Here is a 14023-nt window from a genome sequence, read left to right as displayed (position 1 = left end):
ATTCTAAAAGAAGAAAAGAATTTCTACCTATTTTGATGCTCATTTACCTGTAAGTCTACTGATTACATACAGTGCACTGTTAGTCTCTCAATATATTTATTTTGCATGTGACTTTCAACAAAAATTTGTTGATGAACATTTGTATCTTCATCGATCCAAAAAGAAGAAAATAATTTCTACTTGTTTCGATGCTGATTTCCCTGTAAGTCTACTGGTTACGTGCAGTCTCTTAATATATTTATTTTGCATATGGCTTTCAACAAACTTTCATTGATGAACATTTGTATCTTCATCAATTCTAAAAGAAGAAAAGAATTTCTACTTTCTTAAAATTTCAGTACACTGACAATAAGACTGTAATTGTAGTTGTAAGTATTCTTCATCTTATTCGACTTCAAATTTTCCAGAAATATCCACCATATAACATTCAGACTCTGAAGCGATAATCAGAGCAGCTCTCTCTTTCTCTCTCTCTCTCTCTCTCTCGATATCACATTTAAATCCAGCACTCAGTACGTTTAAGATTTAAATACTCAAACTATTGCTTGGCAACTAAGTGATTGCGAAATTTGTCATTACCACCTAATGACAAAATCCGCAATCACTTAGTTGCCAAGCCAACATAATAGCACCAGTCCCAGACGTCTTACTTCTTTTCTAATCTCAGATTCTTCCTTTTCAATCTCAAATTTCCTTTCATCGTACCTAATCAAAGCAACGTCCTTCCTCGCTTTCCATTTAAAGTCTAAAAACTAAACCTGGACACTAAAGCCACAATCCCAGCTGCTAATAGACACCTGCTCTGCCTTCCAAGCACTTTAAATTTACAAAAAAGACCTGCCCCCATCGCATCGTCAACTATCACAATCCCCAACCGAATATTCCAACACCAATTCATCCGCCTGCAAATCTTCATCAGAAAATTTCAATTAGAAGCCTCGCCGGCTGTTCCTGGAGGACTCTTCCTGAAGGCACGTTCTCTTCTCAAGACAACCCTAGTTTGCTTCCCGTGTGCGTCACCGTGCTCGCATTAAATTCCAATCTGTAACATCGACGTGCGTTCGTTTCCACGCTTTAGGCTACGCTCGAAGAAAATGGCAAGGGTGGACGACGTCTGATTAGACGAGTTATTCGGCTGGGGGCGCGAAAGCAGCCGCCAACCGATGATGGTTTGCTCGGTAATTCTTGGCGGATCCATGGCTGGCAAAAAAGTCCACGGATCCAACGGTGTTTTTCACGATGGCTTGTTCCAGGCGTCTCATCAGTCACGTCGCCGGCTAGCAAAGCGGAGGCGCCAGCCCACGAGACTCTCCTTCGAAACGCCGATGTGTCAATTAATCCCTGCATCCCCCGGGATACGACTAGGCTAGAGGCTGGATTATCATTACCCTCCTTGCTATCTCCTTCCAAGGATGTGCCACCCTGCCGATCAGACACGGTATCTTCCTCCTGCGCTCACGGAGATGTTGTCTTCGTGGCAAGCAGACAAGCTACTCGTCGTCACCCCTTTTGCAATTAATATCGTCGCGATACCCTCGGTGTTCGCGCGATTCTTCTTGTGGCTTATTCGAGTGCCGTGTGATGGTTTTGAAGAGTCTCTTCGAAGAAGAATTTGGCAGCAAGTGGCGCGGACGAAGAGATGCTCTTGGAAGAAATGGGTTTTGACGAATGTGCATACGTTCGCTTAGTTTTCGTACGAAATGTGTAATAGTTACGAGAAATGATGATTAATGACGGCGATGAAGCTCTCTATGATGCGGTGAATTTGAAACGATTTGGGTAAATCTATGAAGAGAATTGAAGAAATACACTGTGACATCTGTTTCGTCTTGGATTGCATATTTGCAAATTTCTTCAAATTTTCCATAATTGTTTGACATTCGTCAATTGTTTAGATATAGGTTTTGTATTGTTTCATCGGCAGCGATTGTTCGAAGTGTGAATTTTCAAAAGTCTAATTAAACGAACGACGATCGAAGTTATCGTGATCCGGTTAACAATGGAAACAACCCGAAGAAACTGGTTATAATTCTTTAGTCAGATTTCCAGGTAGTTAAGAGCCATAAACGCATTGCTCGACATTTCATCGCATCTTCGCGATCTAACTTTGTTGTCTAATTACAAAGTCCATGACAATGAAGTACATGGAAACAATGAAAATGTACTAACGAGGGAAAGTGTGGCAGAAAGAAACGGGAAAGTGCAGAGTCAAATGAGCCTCTCCGAAAGGATCAAACGGAGAGCCTTTCCCCTTACAGAAATAACAAATCCTTTTCGATTCAACTATTTGTCATTATAATAAAATCCTAACAAACTTACTTCACCTTATTTTATAATTTTTTTCCCAATAGATCACTAATTAGTGAATTTTCAAATCTAACTAACCTAACCTACTTGATTCTATTTCGTTCGTAAACCATTGGTCAGTTTGATTCTTGTAAATGTAACTAACCTAAACTGAGATTCATTTCAAATATAACTAACCCAACCAACTTGATTCTATTTCGTTCGTAAACCATTGGTCAATTTGATTCTTCTAAATATAACTAACCTAAACTGAGATATATTTCAAATGTAACTAACCCAACCAAATTGATTCTGTTTCGTTCGTAAACCATTGATCAATTTGATTCTTCTAAATGTAACTAACTTAAACTGAGATTCATTTCAAATGTAACTAACCCAACCAACTTGATTCTGTTTCGTTCGTAAACCATTGGTCAATTTGATTCTTCTAAATGTAACTAACCTAAACTGAGATTCATCTCAAATGTAACTAACCCAACCAACTTGATTCTATTTCGTTCGTAAACCATTGGTCAATTTGATTCTTCCAAATGTAACTAACCTAAGCTGAGATTCATTTCAAATGTAACTAACCCAACCAACTTGATTCTGTTTCGTTCGTAAACCATTGGTCAATTTGATTTTTGTAAATGTAACTAACCTAAGCTGAGATTCATTTCAAATGTAACTAACCTAACTAATACAACCTACTTGATTCTGTTTCGTTCGTAAACCATTGGTCAATTTGATTCTTCTAAATGTAACTAACCTAAGCTGAGATTCATTTCAAATGTAACTAACCCAACTAACTTGATTCTGTTTCGTTCGTAAACCATTGGTCAATTTGATTCTTGTAAATGTAACTAACCTAAGCTGAGATTCATTTCAAATGTAACTAACCTAACTAATACAACCTACTTGATTCTGTTTCGTTCGTAAACCATTGGTCAATTTGATTCTTCTAAATGTAACTAACCTAAGCTGAGATTCATTTCAAATGTAACTAACCTAAGCTGAGATTCATTTCAAATGTAACTAACCCAACCAACTTGATTCTGTTTCGTTCGTAAACCATTGGTCAATTTGATTCTTGTAAATGTAACTAACCCAAGCTGAGATTCATTTCAAATGTAACTAACCTAACTAACACAACCTACTTGATTCTATTTCGTTCGTAAACCATTGGTCAATTTGATTCTTCTAAATGTAACTAACCTAAGCTGAAATTCATTTCGTTCACAAAATATTATTAGGATTATCTGACAGTTACAGTGTGAGATATCAAATTCAATCTGCGTCGTAATATTCAAAATATTTATTCATTGATTAATGTATCTGAAACTTGCAATGAAGAGAGTGTTATAAAAATTATTTTGCAGTGTCTTGTGATCAAATTATTAATAAAAAAATTACATCTAAGAGAAAATCAATCTTCTAACAATATTCTATCTGAAACTTGCAATAAAGAGAGTGTCATAAAAATTATTTAACAGTGTCTACGTCTAAGGGAAAACCAGTCCTCTAACAATATTCTACCTAAAACTTACAATGAAGAGAGCGTCATAATTATTTTGCAGTATCTTGTGATCAAATTATTAATAAAAAATTACGTCTAAGAGAAAATCAATCCTCTAACAATATTCTACCTAAAACTTACAATGAAGAGAGTATCGTAAAAATTATTTAACAGTATCTTGTGATCAAGTTATTAATGAAAAATTACGTCTAAGAGAAAATCAATTCTCTCACAATATTCTACCTAAAACTTACAATAAATAGAGTGTCATAAAAATTATTTAACAGTACCTTGTGATCAAGTTATTAATGAAAAAACTACATCAAGTAAGAGAACACCAACACTCTAACAATATTATAACAAACACACTACCCTGAACATTTCATACATTTTTACATCTTACGAGTATTCTTCGCACTTTTCCACACCTGAATTTCCCACAAACGCGTAAAAATCCATAATCCACTTGTAATCGACTGCGTCTCTGTCCCAAATATTTTACATCTTAAAATTTCCAGATAGAAGGTCGGGTCATCGCGAGGGGTGTCGTCCAGCGTAACGATAAGGTCCGGTAAGAGAGGGTTGGAGGGCAAAACGCGGCCAGGGGGGAGGGAAATAGAGTGACAGAGAAAGGGAGAAGAGGTAGATAGAGACGACGAAGAGAGGATCGGTGGCAGAGAGCAGGCCCCGTGAGTTATGGCCGTCCCGACGCTCTCTCCCGTTGGCCCTGGGCTCAATTTACAGATGATTCCGCGTGTTACCGCCTGGCCAACGACTGGTTAACCTTCCTGCCGAACACTTAATCTTCCGACGTGTCCCGCGACCGAATCGGCCCGCGACTTTCCACGGATAACCGAGCCGACGACAGAGCAATGGCCTCGAGATAAATGGAAACAGAACACGGTGCCTGTTTTGGCTTCGTTTGGCCCATAAACTACTGGCCACCCCTTTGATCGCGCGACCTTGCGTCGAACGACCGCGTCGGGGTCCTCCGCCGTAGATTTATTGGTCCTCGATGGGACGACAATAGCCAACAAGTTGCTGGAAAATGGATCGCGGTTCTATTCTGCCTCCTGTTTACGTTGATACAACGTCAATTGGACGAAATTTTACTTGCACTAAATCAATTCACGTTATTCAATTCTATCAAGCACACGTTGCGATTGCGAGACAGTGATTGTTGTTATATTCTTGTGATAATAAATTGAAGTTTCTTCTACCTGCACTGTTCAATTCTATCAATTTTGTATCGCGAAGAAGTCACTGCTATTGTGTTGTTTCTTATGAATCTTGGACATTGATACAACATCAACAGGATTTACTTGCACTAAATCAATTCACGTTATTCAATTCTATCAAGCACACGTTGCGATTGCGAGACAGTGATTGTTGTTATATTCTTGTGATAATAAATTGAAATTTCTTCTACCTACACTGTTCAATTCTATCAATTTTGTACCGCGAAGAAGTCACTGTTATTGTGTTGTTTCTTATGAATCTTGGACATTGATACAACATCAACTGGATGAAATTTTACTTGCACTAAATCAATTCACGTTATTCAATTCTATCAAGCACACGTTGCGATTGCCAAACAGTGATTATTGTTATGTTCTTGTGATAATAAATTGAAATTTCTTCTACCTGCACTGTTCAATTCTATCAATTTTGTACCGCAAAGAAGTCACTGGTATTGTGTTGTTTCTTATGAATCTTGGAAATCAGGACGTTGATACAACGTCAACTGGATGAAATTTTACTTGCACTAAATCAATTCACGTTATTCAATTCTATCAAGCACACGTTGCGATTGCAAAACAGTGATTGTTGTTATATTCTTGTGATAATAAATTGAAGTTTCTTCTACCTACACTGTTCAATTCTATCAATTTTGTACCGCGAAGAAGTCACTGTTATTGTGTTGTTTCTTATGAATCTTGGAAATCAGGACGTTGATACAACGTCAACTGGACGAAATTTTGCTTGCACTAAATCAATTTACGTTATTCAATTCTATCAAGCACACGTTGCGATTGCGAGACAGTGATTGTTGTTATATTCTTGTGATAATAAATTGAAATTTCTTCTACCTGCACTGTTCAATTCTATCAATTTTGTACCGCGAAGAAGTCACTGTTATTGTGTTGTTTCTTATGAATCTTGGACATTGATACAACATCAACTGGATGAAATTTTACTTGCACTAAATCAATTCACGTTATTCAATTCTATCAAGCACACGTTGCGATTGCCAAACAGTGATTGTTGTTATGTTCTTGTGATAATAAATTGAAATTTATTATCAACCTACACTGTTCAATTCTATCAATTTTGTACCGCGAAGAAGTCACTGTTATTGTGTTGTTTCTTATGAATCTTGGAAATCAGAACATGTTCTGATAGATACGTATAAATAGGTGCATTTTATTTCGCGTAGATATTAATAATTTCAAATAATTAAAGTTTATTGGGAATAGTCGTGAAGATTGGCCCAACCAAAGCAGCGTTTCTTTCATTTCTGTTGTAATTTCGTTCGGAGAATTTGAAGAAAGCACAGACTTTAACAACTAATGTTCAATGTTTGGAGAAGAAATTTCAGATAAAAAATCGCGCGTTTCGCAATTCCATTAATTAACCAGAAGGTCAGGATGACACAAACAGTAAGTCAATTACACCGCTATCGATGCTCATTCGTAACACGATCCTTCGGAATTACAGCGTTTCCGGTTGCACAATTTGAAGACGACGATTGCTAACAACAGAGGAAATTGCGTTAACGTTAAATACAACGTCCTCGATAACAACTTTTCCTCGGCTGTTAAACCTTTCGAACAAAGATGCCAATCAACGCGCAGCAGTTAAAATAAACAAAAAACACCGCTAATTTTCTAAGAAATTTGACAACCGTAACCAAGACACACGATACTTCATTATCATCAAACCATCGACAAATGTCCGAGGCGACCAAACGAAAAAGCGTCGACGTTGACCGAAAGGTCGAGCAAACCAAAACGAATGACACAATGGTCGAAGACACCGGATTCCAAATTCTGTGCAGCATGTGGACGCGATGATTCTCGTTCCGGAAGGCAATATTTCACCCTCAATTGAAAGAGTTTTCGGAAGGCCCGCATGTGTTAGCCATCGGTCTATCGATTGTCTGTGCGGCAGGCTCACGTTTCGCCCAACGATACATCATAATTTGCCGGCGAATGTTTACGAATGCTTGGGAAACGCGCGGTTTTCGCACGTGACGAGGTCCAGATGCCGTCCCGTCGAGAAAAGGAGTGGCCGCTCGCTGTCATTAGCCGTCGGACAACGGACACCCCGTGGCGAGCCGCAACGTGTCGCCGGACAGACGTTCCACATATACGCGCTACAGCAATCATGGCGTTAATTGACTGGCAGTGCGGTAGCTTCATCAGTAGACCGCGGATATTTATGCAATTTTATATTTTTACCAACGTAATTAAACAAATAATATCCGAATAGAAATTCGTTTCTACTAATTGCTATAAATTAACGTATTTTATATACACTTGGCTACAGAAATTAGCGGACAGATACTAAGGGTGTTTTATTAAATATTTATTATTAAATGTAGCGAAAATAAGTAAGTACTGTGGCGACACTCGACCATGCAACTTTCCAACGGCTTCGCGACACAAGGCGCTGTACCTTCGAAGCGTAGGGCCGACATGCCTAACGTACCATCGATATCCCTGCCGAATATTTCGAAGATAGCATACGCGGCAACCGTCGCGGACACCTAATAAACGCGCGCGTAGTGGGGATATCGAGGGGCAACAAGGAAAAGAATCCGTTTGCTTTCGAACCAAACATTCGTTCTGCCCTGAGCTGCGAAGTGCGAAAGGTTAAGCGTCATAGCGAAACGAACATAATTAGAGATACGTGATTATTGATTCTTGATAGTTAATCGTTAATCGTTGACTGTTAATAGTTTAATAAACTTATCGTTGAACATCAAGAGTATTTCTTGTGGGCATCTTCAGTACTAATTTTGCTTATTCGCTGAATAATCTATGTACCATAACACTAGTGCTAATTCGATTAAACCTCACTGACTATACTTCTGTAGATTTTGGCATTCCTAAATTTTCTAAAAGTGCATGAACACTCGCAAATCTGGCTAAATAATCTACGTGCTATAAATAAATAAAAACTAAGCATAACACTAGTGCTAATTCGATTAAACTTCACAGATACTTGCATTTTCACTCTGACTATATTTCTGTAGATTTCTGTATCCCTAAGTTCTCCAAAAGTGCATGAACATTTGGCTAAATAATCTACGTGCTATAAATAAATAAAAACTAAGTATAATACTAGTGCTAATTAAACTTCACAGATACTGACTATATTTCTGCAGATTTTTCTATTCCTAAGTTTTCTAAAAGTGCATGAACATTCGCGGTATATTCATCGTTATTTGGTCGATGGTTCAATTATCCCGTGAACTGTTATGCTGGCGTTTGTGGGTGTTGGTAATTGCTCGGTTAAATGGAGTAGTTTTAGGTGCGATCGGAGGTCTGTTAGGGGTAGCGAACGCGGGCATCTAGAAGACCATTTTCACTTGTGTTTACGAGCTCTCTTCTGTAATTGATTTATACCCTACAATTGCACACCATTAAATGTCCTGTCCGAAGTGAATAGAAGGTTGATAGGTGTTGATGAATGACGGATCGCTGATCTTTCTTCAATGAACGTTCGTGCTCAACAATGACACGTTTGTTAATGTGTAAAAGGGTTGGTTTTATGTTCTAGTGGCCTGATTACTGATTCAGTCTTTATGGCCAGATTGAAGATTGATATATAACAGTTGTAATAACGATGGGAAACTGCAGGAATATTAAAGATAATTGTAACGCTTTTTGAGTCACGAATGAGGGATTTCTGCGGTTGTAAAGTGCAGTAAAAATGGTAATCGAATCCTATGGGCTCGCGTTAATTGACTCGAACGTTCATCGATTCACCGCAACGAGACTTGGACCAAACGAACCCCTGAAACGTTCTGTGGGGTCCTCGTAATTGATATTGTAACTTACATAGTATAGTGTAATCGTGTCTGTCGAATTTCAAGTGGGGTGCCGTTTAGGTCCATTCATCCGCTTCTCAACATGCAACGTTGTATTATCATGTGGAACTCATATGCTCAATTTTATCTATTTTTGTAAAACACTTCAAAATACTATCGAATTACCAATATACGTCTGTTTTTCGAATTTCTTTCGATTAAATAATTCAAAACCGTTGTAACAATAAATATATCAATTTACAAGAGGCCGTCAAATGCATTAATTTGTTTCCGATATTATTTAACAGTATTGGCACGATTGTTTAAAATTTGTAATTTCCTTCAGCCAAGATCTAAAATCTATTTCCGTTATTCCACCTACGCAATCGAATTACCGATATACGACTCCTATTCTCCTACTTTTTCAATTCTCTCTGGCGAAAGTCCGCCATTTCCCAACATTATTTCCAATTTTCACTATTCTCACTTACTTACCTTGTTGGTTGCTTTTCCTCGTAGTCTTTTTCTCTTTCATCCACGGGTACTCGGGCACGTTGACGGACGGATCGGCGACCCCATGAGGGTCCATCATAGCGTGGTAGCCAGGATGATGAGATCCTGGGCTGATGGATCCTCCGGTTCCTGGAGAGTGTTGAAGGCTCGCGTCGCCAGCCAGCTGGGGCAACGCGGTCATGAACTCCGCCATGGAGGGTTGGCTGTTGATGAAGCCTGTCTCCGCGGAGCCGCATGTCGGATCCATGGCTGGGTGATGTGTCCCGTGCGGGGGCAGCCCGGCCGGGGCACCTGCCCCCGCGGCCACCGTGGCCAGCCAGAAGCCACCCCCTCCGTCGTTCGCCAGGACGGGTGTCGTCGGCCTCGTCTTCACGCTCGCGATCTCCTTACCCGCGTGGACCAACGCCTCGAGCTGCCTTCCGGCTGGCTGCACGCTGCCGCAACCGTCCAGCTGCGTTGGATCCTCGCGATTCTCTTGCTGATGCGACGACAATTGTTGTTTGCCTCGCATAGACGAGGATACACTGGTTTTCGTACTCTTCGTTGCTTGCGTAAGGGTAATGGGGTAGTTTGGTTGCTCAATATTTCTATAGTCTCTATTTTCACTGTAACTGACGAGCTTGGTCGAGCTGTGCCGTCAGAAACACGAGAATGATATTACATCCTGAAAGAATCCTTCGCACTGCAGTTTCAGCATACACCACGAGTCATAATCGCGTGTTCACTTAGCACGAGGAATATATCGCCGGCGTCGAAAACAGAAGGACCTTGGCCAGGTCCGACCCGTCGTTCGCGACAGCTGCTTCCACTTGGTGCATTCACGGGGCCATTTCTCCGTCGAGTTCACTGCAGATCGAAGCACGACGGCGCACAGAACACTCGCATGTCCGCGAAAACTCACCCCGTAGCTATCACACCTCGTATCATCACATAACCTGGTCCGTGCGGCTGAACCACATAACGCGGAAGCACACTTTCACAGAGGAAATCGCTGCATCGATAAACAGACGTTACGCTAAATCGGCAGCACTGAGACTGGCGCGCACTCGATCGCATACACTACGGCTACCAGGAGCGTTCCGATCGGCCGGAACCCAGGCAGGCAGGCAAGCAGGCAAGCAGGCAGGCAGGCAGGCTGGCTGGCTGGCTGGCTAGGCAGGCGAGCCAGCGAGCGCAATGTACACTTGCCGAGTGACGTGCTGGAGGAGGAGAAAGAAGCGGAGGTGGAGGGGTTCGAGAAGGGCAACGCCGGAGAGGCGAACTGTGATCGACAGAGAAGACAGAGAGAGAGAGACAGACAGAGTGAGGGAGAAGGGGGGAGAGGGAGACGGAGAACGGAACAGAGAGCGAAATGGAGGGAGAAAAAGGATGGGTAGGGGTCGCCTTGGAGGATCGAGTTCGATGGTGGCGGAAGCAAAGGGTACAGGAGGAGTGTAGAGGGGGCAAGAGGAGAGAGAGACTCTCTCGGTGACTTCCACTCGAGGCTGGCACCCCGACGAATTCCACCGCGGCCTTTTTCGCTTCTCCAATGTTCTCCGTGGCGTGTCTCTGTTGTTACTGCTGTCTCGTTTGCTCCGTGGGGCAGGGGGCCTCGGCGGTTGGTGGCCCAAGGGTTCTTCGCGTCGTCGAGCGTCGACTCTTTCTCGCCGCTGTGTGCCACCGTGCTTGTGGGAGAGACACGTGACCGGGTGCCAGTAGAACGGATCGACCAATGAGGTGGCGGTATCGCGGCAGCGGAGGCACAGCCCTCCGGCGTCGTAGGCGGGCTGGCCGTATCGAGGTCCGAGGGCACGGAACCGCCAGGGTACAACGAACAGACACTGCGTAGCTGTTCCTCTCTGCTCGCCTCGACGCGGCAGTGTGGCCGACCGACTCTCTGCTGTTCGCTGCCACGACCACGAGGCCGACTTGGGCGGTCATGGATTCCGGCGCAACTGTGGGCGGGACGCGCGAGCGCGCCACTTCCGTCGACACGCGACGTGGAGGGGAAATTATCACGTGCTCGACCACGCGGTTCCACTTCCTTCGGGGGAACGGCCGAGGAGAAGGTAAAGATCCGACTGTCGAAGGATGGCCATCGGGTCTTCTTCGTTCCGTGAAATGAATTCTTGGCATGCGGATGAGTATTGTGAGTGGTAAAGGTTGTGGAACGTTTTGCAATATGTTTCTCCGAAAGAATTCCATGTGATTTTTCCATATTCGATTTTCTAACTTCCATCCTAAGAATCTGATTCTCGCGTCCAGTGATCGGGCTATTTTCATGGAAATTAATTATCAGCTATGAGCTTTTTACTTTGTTTCCAGTTTATACGTTTCACAAGACACTGTTTGAATAGCGGTAAAAATTTTTTCGTGAATTCGTGGCGGGATAACTGTGCTACTGCAGCAATAAAGTTGTAAATGTGCCGAGGCTTTAGCCTAACCTAACCTAAACAAGCGACGACCGTTTGTATCGTAAAGAAATCTGCTCGGATTAAAACATTTCTTCTTTTCTTATATGCACAGGTTTATCGCTTTATCGCTTATGTACCGTTCCACTGATCGGCCAATTGCTATTTTTACTCCTGGTCTCGAGCATCCGTCGCTGCCTGTAGTACCCCACTTTTGTTTTAATTATCAAACCTGCTTTAACCTGCATTTCTCACCATCCAGTGACGTGCTTAACATCGCGTATTTCTTTATGGGTTCGCCTGCAATACTAACTGTTTTGGTAAATAGCCCAAACAGCTAACGGCATTTGATAAAATGGGTTTCAACAAGTCCAATTTTTTATCTGCCTGTCTTCGTATTTTCCGAAACAAGTACGAATGACAATTCGCTTGAACCATTTCTCGTACAACAACAATGAATTTTATTTCGCAATAGTACAATTTGAATAGAAATATAATCACAGGGAAAAATCTACGCAAAATAGTCCATCGGGAATTTGGAATGCCATCTTCTGACGTTTAACACTGTGAAAACGTTGCTGCTATCGCTAAAAGTGGCGAGAAAATCGTTGAGAATTTTACGAGGGTAGTAAATTCGATAGTAGATTGAGGGATGGAACGGTGCGGATTCGACGTTGTCGCCACGGTTTCCGGCCGCTGGGGGCACCGGCTGGTGTTACGGCGACTTGCCATGGGGCAGTTTTGATGACAGATTACCCTGATCCGCTTTGTGGAGAAGCTCTCATTTAGACAGCCGGTTTGATCGAAAACTTTGCCACCGTTTTGCAGGAACAAAAAATTCGTGCCACTACCCTCGTTGCACGATGCAGCCTACCATGTAGATGAATTGCTTGCTACTTCCTTTTTTTCTCTGCTTCTGCTGCGTTAAAGATACCATGGAATAATATGCGTTTTCTCAGGGTGGAGCAGAACATACTGCAAATTCAGGTAGCTAGAGAAATCTTTTATTACGTGGGGAAAAAATGATAGATGATAGCAAGGGAAATTATTTTCGTTTCTACTCTTCCTAACCTAATTTCACGACTGTGTGATCAAACTTTCTAAACGTCTGGTAAATGAATATTCGAGATTTGAATTCCAGTAAAATCTACCCTTTCGATTAATTTCCTAGATGTTAGAACAATTTCATTTTATCGGTAGATTGTAAATTTCTATGTATATTTATTTATTGTAAATAAGCAGTTGTCCAGAAAATTGATGTTTTGTGTACTCGGTAAATCTGACCTATGAAACGTATGCTTTGAATATGTATCGAGATGTATGCAGCAGCGGGTTAGAGTCGGGAATTTTCGCCACGGAGAGAGCGAGAAAGAGTGAGATTGAAAGGGCGACAGTCGAATCGTAACGCGAACGAGGGCGCGGATGGCTCAGAGCGGAGAAGGAGAGCGAGAGAGCGCGAGAGGGAGGCGAGCAGCGCCACATCTGCCGCCAGATTTAACTATACATTACAGACACACGATATGTCAAAGTCCTATACTTCATATCGACTCCGCCATTTATTAAAAGTTTCATCGCGCGCACCGTGCCGCTCCGTTTCGACCCCTTCTTTCTGCTGCGCACCGAAAGAATATAGCAAGGATGCTCGAAATATACGAACGAAAAGTTCGCCAAAGGAGGAATACGGCGGATGCGAGGGCTGGCAGAGTCCCGGGAGACTCGGAGGATCTTTCTTCTTGCGATCGATTCGAAACTTCGATTCCTTACGTGCGCCGATACTTCGCTTCGTAAAACGGTGCTTCGCTTTTATATTTTAAATAGTATTTTTAAATTACATTTGTTTTTTTGCTCTTTGAAGGTAGTAGCCGATGAATGTCCTTTTTTATTTGAATTATGTCTGTTTACTATGCCCTGTTCCCTTGCCATATAATATGGAGACACAGTGGTAGGTTATGGTAGGTTATGGTAGGTTATGGTAGGTTATGGTAGGTTATGGTAGGTAGATTGTGTACTACAAACACTCACAATACTACAATAGTATTGTGAGTATTAAATTTATGTGTCGTATTTTGAAATTTAGTTGCGTCTGTAATATAATTAATATTTAGTTGCGGTGTATGAAAAATAGACGTAGAATTAAACAAATTCTTAGGTAGTAGAATAATTGCAAATATTTTTTACCGAGATTCAAGGTCCATCTTATTGCCAGGGTTCCTTTTTTTTTCGAAAACGTAGATGGAAAAGAATTTTCATCGACACCGTTCCGCCATTCTATTTCAGCTGAGA

The 14023-nt window shown here is 41.7% G+C and overlaps 1 protein-coding gene across 1 annotated transcript in view; it reads right to left on the bottom strand.

Annotated features, from left to right (window-relative positions):
* LOC126926601 (homeotic protein proboscipedia) overlaps positions 1-11206 on the bottom strand; it is a 63658-nt gene extending 52452 nt beyond the window's left edge. Inside the window, exon 1 of the mRNA XM_050742979.1 lies at positions 9333-11206. Within this exon, the coding sequence (XP_050598936.1) occupies positions 9333-9861 (529 nt within the window). The 5' untranslated portion in view covers positions 9862-11206. The remainder of the gene's footprint in view (positions 1-9332) is intronic.
* Between the last annotated feature and the right edge of the window lie 2817 nt (positions 11207-14023).

This window comes from Bombus affinis, chromosome 18 (assembly GCF_024516045.1).
Source record: "Bombus affinis isolate iyBomAffi1 chromosome 18, iyBomAffi1.2, whole genome shotgun sequence".
Classification (NCBI taxonomy): Eukaryota; Metazoa; Arthropoda; class Insecta; order Hymenoptera; family Apidae; genus Bombus; species Bombus affinis.
Note: the sequence above shows the minus strand (reverse complement) of the source record. Positions and strands in the feature narration are given on the sequence as shown.